Source organism: Mus pahari, chromosome 1 (assembly GCF_900095145.1).
Source record: "Mus pahari chromosome 1, PAHARI_EIJ_v1.1, whole genome shotgun sequence".
In the NCBI taxonomy this organism is placed as follows: domain Eukaryota; kingdom Metazoa; phylum Chordata; class Mammalia; order Rodentia; family Muridae; genus Mus; species Mus pahari.
The window spans coordinates 3977693-3985014 of NC_034590.1; the positions used below are offsets into that span (position 1 = coordinate 3977693).

At 53.1% G+C, this 7322-nt stretch overlaps 2 protein-coding genes across 2 annotated transcripts in view; one reads left to right on the plus strand and one right to left on the minus strand.

Annotated features, from left to right (window-relative positions):
* Positions 1 to 4777, plus strand: part of Lgi4 (leucine rich repeat LGI family member 4) — an 11694-nt gene extending 6917 nt beyond the window's left edge. Inside the window, exons 7-9 of the mRNA XM_021206392.2 lie at positions 907 to 1071; positions 1155 to 1660; positions 2657 to 4777. Coding sequence (XP_021062051.1) covers positions 907 to 1071; positions 1155 to 1660; positions 2657 to 2971 — 986 coding nt within the window. The 3' untranslated portion in view covers positions 2972 to 4777. The remainder of the gene's footprint in view (positions 1 to 906; positions 1072 to 1154; positions 1661 to 2656) is intronic.
* The window catches only part of Fxyd3 (FXYD domain containing ion transport regulator 3), a 6146-nt gene continuing 3134 nt past the window's right edge, over positions 4311 to 7322 (minus strand). The window contains exons 3-8 of the mRNA XM_021206403.1: positions 5921 to 5953; positions 5816 to 5839; positions 5054 to 5128; positions 4937 to 4973; positions 4627 to 4664; positions 4311 to 4494 (exon numbers count right to left, since the gene is read on the minus strand). Of these exons, the coding sequence (XP_021062062.1) occupies positions 4475 to 4494; positions 4627 to 4664; positions 4937 to 4973; positions 5054 to 5128; positions 5816 to 5839; positions 5921 to 5953 (227 nt within the window). The 3' untranslated portion in view covers positions 4311 to 4474. The remainder of the gene's footprint in view (positions 4495 to 4626; positions 4665 to 4936; positions 4974 to 5053; positions 5129 to 5815; positions 5840 to 5920; positions 5954 to 7322) is intronic.

Consider the following 7322-nt stretch of genomic DNA (forward strand, 5'->3'; position numbering starts at 1 on the left):
TGTGTGTGTGTGTGAGAGAGAGAGAGAGAGAGAAACAGAGAGAGAGAGAGGAGAGAAACAGAGAGACAGAGACAGTAGGGATTAAACTAAGAGCCTTCCACATGTTAAACACACATTCTACCACTGAGCCACACCCCCAGTCCCTCACTGGGGGATTCTAGGCCTGTGCTCTACCACTAAGCCACACCCCCAACCCCTTATTGAGGAAGTCTGGTCAGGAGAATCTAACCAATGAGCTGCATACATCTCCAGCCTCCTCTTACTTTCTTATTTTAGATAGGGTCTCCATTAAGTTGCCCTGACTCCTGTATCCCAGACAGGCCTTGAGCCGTCAATCCTCAGGCCTCTTTCTCTGGAGCGGTTGGGCTAACAGGCTTGTCTTTCATGCTCCAGCTCCTGTTGGGAAGAATGAAGGCTGTTGATAGATGGCTGCCTGGCTTACTGAACCTCACATTCTCATGGTAACAGTGTAGCTCACAGGAATGCTGTTGTAAAGTTTAGTTGAGTGACTAAACCTGTTATTTGCTTTGTTTTGTGTTTTTTGAGACAGGGTCACACTATGTAGCCCAGGCTGACCGGCAACCAGAGATCCTCCTGCCTCAGCTTCCCAAGGCTACGATTACGAGCATGTGCCACAACATCTAACTAAAACAGTTTCCGAGGGATGATTTGAGGATGCCACATAGCGTTTGAAAAGAAAGATGTTCGAGTTTTTGAGCGTTAACACATCTATAGAGGGAAAGGTTCCCTTCTATAGGTCCCTATGCGTTCTCTAGGTCCCTATGCATTCTATAGGTCCCTATGCGGAGAACACGATCCATTCTAATCAAAGATGTGCTAGCCGAAGTTCAGCAATGTGGTCCCCTGCCCACCCCTAGGCACTCCTGACTCTCTTGCTGCCCCTAGAACTGTCCTGGTTCCAGACTGTTGGGGAATCGGCACTGAGCGTGGAGTCCTTCTCCTATCAGGGGGAACCTCACATGGTCCTGGCCCAGCCCTTCGCTGGCCGTTGCCTGATCCTGGTGTGGGACTACAGCCTGCAACGCTTCAGGCCTGAGGAGGAGCTGTCTGGTGAGCTCCCCTCCTGCCCCGGCCTCTTCCCTCCTATCCCCAGGCTGCCACTGAGCCTGACTGTGTTCCACTCTCCCTTACAGCGCCCTCAGTGGTGTCCTGCAAGCCTCTGGTGCTGGGCCCACGCCTCTTCATACTGACTGCCCGCCTGTGGGGAGGCTCACAGCTGTGGTCCCGGTCCAGCCCCGACCTGCGTCTGACCCCTGTGCAGGTCCTAGCCCCTCAACGGCTGCTGCGACCCAATGATGCTGAGCTCCTCTGGCTGGATGGGGAACCCTGCTTCGTGGTGGCTGATGCCTCCAAGGCTGGTAGCACCACGCTGCTGTGTCGTGATGGGCCAGGCTTCTACCCACGCCAGAGCCTGCACGCCTGGCACCGCGACACCGATGCAGAGGCCCTGGAGTTGGATGGCCGACCACACCTACTGCTTGCTTCAGCCTCCCAGAGGCCTGTGCTCTTTCACTGGGTTGGTGGCCGCTTTGAGAGGCGCACGGACATTCCAGAAGCAGAGGATGTCTATGCCACAAAACACTTTCAGGCTGGAGGAGACGTGTTCCTGTGCCTGACACGATACATTGGGGACTCCATGGTAAGGCCAGGGGCAGGCAGCGGAAGCCAGGCCTGATTCCACCAGCTGAACCCTCATTTGGCAGGGGCCTGGACCACTGTTTCAGCATGCCCCCTCACTGGTGAATTCCAGGAATGGGTTCTACCACTGAGCCTTACCCACAAGGAATCCCTTCGGAAGTCTGGGCAAGCAAGCCCCGCTAAGCCACGCCCCCAGCCCCTTTCTAGTGAATTCTGGGCTTAAGCACTGCAGCTGAGCCAGGCTCCCAACCCTCACTGGTGATTCTAAGAGAGACCTTACCTGCTAAAACTACAGCCCTTGGGTTTATAAGGCAGAGACTCAGCTAGGATCTTAATACATAGTCCAGGCTGGCTTCAAGCCAACATGACCTGCTCCAAGATTCTGAATTTACTCTGCTAAGCTTGGCCCTGTCTTTAGAACATTCTAGGATGTTAACTCCATCTACACCCTTCCTGTCGGGACAGGTTGAGCTAGTGTTAAGTCCGTCTCCAGGATTATCTTTTCAGAGTAAGCACAGTCAGGGACAGACACCCCCACCCCACAACTCAGTTATTCAAGAGGTCTCCAGGAGGGATCAATGGAGACTAAAATGGGAATCGGGGATCAGATTATGAGAGTAGAGAAGATGGAAGCTGGGTCAGGGTGTAGCCAGAGCAGATGGGATAAACATATAACATATGACACATAAGACCGGCAGACAATTGCTGGGCATTCTGTGTGGCATGTGAGGCAGAGAGGAACGCCCCGCTCCAAGCACACAAATGTTACCTGTAAGTTAAGAAAGTTGCTGGGCATAGTGTTGGTGTCACAGAGGCCTGTCATCTCAACACCAGGGAGGCTGAGGCAGAAAGATCAGTCAGTGCCAGGCTAGTAAGGCTCTCGAAAAGGGGAAGGGGCTATGGGTAAACTGAGAACCTACAGGCTCGTGTGCATCCAGGATGACAGGCGGGCTTCCTGTCTCATGACCCAGGGTCTAACTGCTTACAAATCCTGCAGGTCATGCGCTGGGATGGCTCCATGTTCCGACTGTTACAGCAACTTCCGTCCCGAGGGTCCCACGTCTTCCAGCCACTACTAATTGCCAGCGACCAGTTGGCCATCCTGGGCAGCGACTTCGCCTTCAGCCAAGTTTTCCGCTTTGAGCCCGATAAAGGGATCCTGGAGCCACTACAGGAGCTGGGCCCACCGGCCTTGGTGGCCCCTCGAGCCTTTGCCCAAGTCACCGTAGCAGGAAGACGCTTTCTATTCGCAGCGTGCTTCAAGGGCCCCACGCAGATCTACCAGCACCACGAGTTGGATCTCAGTGCCTGAGGCTGGGAAAGACCCCGGAAGTGGCTGTGGTGCTGGCAAGGGCATTCTGGGATATCTGGGTAACCTCTTCAGCCTGGCCTGGCTGTCACAGCCAGTCCTGTGTGATACAGGCCACTAGCGAAGGGCATCAGCCTGAGTTAGGCTTAGCCCACCTTTTGGAGGATTGGGACCTTAGGGCCAAGCGGGAGGTGGCTGTGCTCCCAGCTATGTTTAGGGCCCCTCCAATCTGAAGTCACATTTTGGCTGAGGACAGATGCTCCCATAGACAACGTCTTGGGAGTTCAGCCCGGAACACAGCTTGGAGCTGGGGTACAGAAACCAAAAGGGCAATCTGCTGAGCTCCAAGGGGTCTGGACACCCCGCCCTCAACGTCCCCTTGGTCTTGCTCCATATAAAGTACCGAGAGAGACCATTCCTTTCCACTTAAACCCAATCTGGCCATTGGCTTTCGTGGAGGAATACGCGTCTCTGTGACGTCACGGTTGCTGGGCAGTTTCTTGGCCCGGTACTTTGCTGCCAGTGCGCATGTCTGCTTCCAAAAGCTGAATGCATTCAGTAAAAGTGAAGCAGGAAAGATGAGTATGGAGGCATCACAGAGACCACTGGGTACCTCTTTCCAGAATGTGACAGGGGCAAGAACAGAGAGTGTAAGAGGTCAATCAATGCCCCGCTCACCCGACCTGCCTGCTCTGTGGGCTCAAGGTGGGAGCTTCTTGTTGAATGGCAGGTGATGACTCTGGATGGGATCCGAGATAGGAAGTTTGTTTTGAAAGGTTTTAGGCATTTTCTAGAGCGGCACACGGGCATCATTCTGGAGGCCCTGATGGATACAAAGGAGTCTCAAAGGAGCTAGGGGGTCACTGGAGGGTCTCACACTGTGTGGCCACTGTAGACTATCAGTGGTATCCTGGGAAATTACAGGTCTTACAGGGACAGCGGGTGAATGGAAAGGTCTGGTGATAAAGTGGGGTCCTCTCAACATGAACGAGGAGACCAGTGCAGGGGTGGGGGTGCAGCTAAAATATCTGGGTGGCCCCAACATGGTGTGATGACCCTATTATGTAGTTATTCTCAGTGTCAACCAGTGTACCCACACTGCATGCTATTAGGGCTCCTTTTCACTCTCAGAAGTGTTCCTAGTTTGCCACTAGAACTTAAGTGGCACAGAAGGCTGCCCATGGAGGGAAGGGGCAAATCCTATGCCCACCATAAGGGCATGATGTACAGGTCTAAGCGAGATTCAGCCACCAGCTCCTGCATGCTGCTCCAGCATCTGCCCACCTCCCTGCTGCCTGCAGCCTCACCCCAAGCTCCACATAGAGTCTCTGGCACCTGAGCATGATGTGAAATCATCTTATATTAAAAACTGAACAAAGAGCCTGCTACCACGAGGGGTGAGATGAGGCTCGGGGAAGGCAGTGTCAGTAGAGGAGGGGACCAGCCAGCTCGGAGTTCAAGCCCACCTTCAGAGCCAGGACCTGTGCTCTTTTAACTGGTCCATCTTCAGCAGTTGTGAGCAGAGCCTGGTAGAGGGAATGGGGTCAGTTTGCAAGAGTCTCCCCATTCCTTCTCTCCGATGCAGGCACACACCCACTCCGGCTCCCACTCGTGATTGTTACCCCCGAGTGCACTCCCAACCATCCTAAGTGTCATACCTGGTGTGATGAGAGGTGGCCCTTCTCCTGGGCGGTGACTAAGGAAATAAATGAGATAATGTCCGAATAAATCCTCTTCTGTCTACCCTCTCCCTCAGGGCTAAAGGAGTCTCAGGCTGCCCAGACAGTTTCTTGGCTGGTTTCCCACTGTATGTCTATGCAAAGCTAAACATGCCAGTAAGGACCAAAGCTTTCTCGGGACGATTTGCCATGGATAAGCCCAGGAGACCCCAGGACTGAGCACCCAGGCCTAAGCACCAGACCTTGCACAAGGCTGAGCCTTTTTGAGCATGCTCAGAACCCATCTCACCTGGGTTTCTGTCTGAACTTGCATTTGCATTTGCCACCTATAGGAGAGAGGTGTGGTCAGAGGAAAGAACAGAAGCCCCTCCCTGCTCCCTCCCTCCCAGAGCTCCCAAGTACTCACTCATAAGGACTATAATGCCCAGGGCACAGAGAATCCCTGCACAGATGAGTCCGCCGACTCGGAGGCTGTGCCAATCTGAGAGGGAGACAAAGGGGCTCAAAGCTAGAGCAGCTCCTTCTTCCCTGTCTCCCAGCTCACTTGACGGCAGTAAAGGAGAAAAGCAAACGCAGGCCCTTTGTGCAAGCATTGCCGTTCATATCCAAGCAATCAAGTCAGCTCATGTCCACCCAGGGGGGAAGAATCAGGATGGGAAGTCAAGGGGGTGGTCGGTAGAGAGAGTGATCAGCCAAGGGCTCTCTGAGGAGGTCCCGTTGGACCAGAGATCTGCAGCAAGGCAGAGGTGACCCTGGAAACATGGAAGAAAATGGTCCAGGAAGAAGGACCAGTAGGTGCTAAAGTCCTGAGCTGGAACAGGGATGAGGGACAGTGGAGAAGGAGAGGGAATGGGAGCTGGAAACACAAAAGTTTGGGGTATAGAATTCCCTATCTTCTCTAGAGAGATTTTCATGACCAGCTTTCTGGTGGTTGATCTGAAACTAACGTCTCTTGTGAAATGGGCTCAGGCCCTGCATGCCAGTGTCCGTGCCTGACTTATATTTCCCCACAAAGCTGACACCTTTCACCTAACCTGGGTGTTTAGTGATGCAACTCAAAATCTCTCCTATCCTGGTCCCTGGGTCACTGTGAACTGTCAGTCATCCTCCCATGGCACAAAATACTGAGCAGGACGGGGAAGAATGGAAGAGAGGACTCGGTTCTTACCGTAGTAGAAAGGGTCATTTTTATCTGCAAAGAGAAAGGACACACACATGAATCTAAGACAGTAGGGGTCTTGGGAAAGTGGGGTGGGGGTGGGCTTTAACTCACTTTCAGGGTCACTGGCATCCAAAGTAGGCAGGCCTGTGGGAGACAAGAAAGAACAGGTTATGACTAAGGTGGCCTTAACAGAGCCCTCAGCAGGATCCATGGAGGTTCCTTGCCTATGAGAAATGTTCCATGGGAGAACAACCCCACATCACAGTGCACAGGATCTAACCTCTGGCTGGTTCCATCTGGAGGTGGAGTTACGGGCTCGCCCACCCATCCCCCACCCCTGAGACTTGCCACCAGAAACATTGTTTCGGGGGGGGGGGGGTACCTGCAGGAGAAGCCTGCTTTTCAAGACAGCAGATGGCTCCTGTTCCCAGGGCTGTTTCTTTCACACCAGCACTGCTTACAGACTGCCTTGCTGGCCCAAGCATGGCTACATCCCACAGTTAAAGGGGGTCTTCTGACCTTTCCCTTTGAAATGACTCCCAGTCAGCAACTTGAGAGCAGTCCCACGTCCCTTTCCCAAATAGAAGACTACTTGTGTCCAAAGAATAGTAAAGTAAAAAGTGATCTAAAGGGGTGGGGGCTGCTGGAGCAAGGTGGCTCAGTAGTTAAGAGCAATGACTGCTCTTGCAGAGGACCTAGGTTCAGTCTGCAGCACCCACAGGCAGCACCCACAGGATGGTTCACAACCATCTGTAACTCCAGTTGCATGGAATCTGACGCCCCCTTCTGGCTTCCACAGTTACCGAGCACAGACAGGCAGGCAAAGCAGTCACACCCATAAATAATTTAAAAAGAAAAAAGAAAAAAGAGGTGGCTTGCTCCTAAGGAACGACACCGAAAGTTGTCCTCGGCTGCCACATGAATAAACACGCACATGCATGCACACACATGGACGCACACAGTCATGCACACGAAAAGAAGCAGAGCGGGTAAGGAAGGAGAAAAGCATGCCCATAGCAAGGAGGAAGAACTCAATTCTGGCTGAAAGCTCATCTGGCTTCATTCCGGGCCTGAGTTCTGCTAACGGGAGAAAAACAATGCTTAATTCTATTTAGGCACACACGCTCGCTCGGGGCCTGCTCCACCCAGGCCCTGGTCAAACATTAACTCCTTTGAGGCTCACAAAGCCCCTATGACTAAGTGACATTCTTCTCTGTGTTTTCACAGATGGAGAAACTGAGGCACAGGGTACTCGGGGTACCTGCCCCATCACTGCTAGCCTCTCAGGTGCTTGTGGGACGGCAGTGTAGGGAGGCCATGACACACAGCACAACAGTGCTGGACTGAGCCTTTTGCTTGATGTCACTGATGATTAAATGGCATCTCCCCAGTGGAGGGAGAGAGAAAGCAGAAGAGAGAGGAGAGAGAGCAAGAGAGAAAGGGGAGAGGAGAGAGAAGAGGGAGCGAGAGCGAGAGAGAGGAGAGCAAGAGAGGGAGAGAGAGAAGAGAGGAG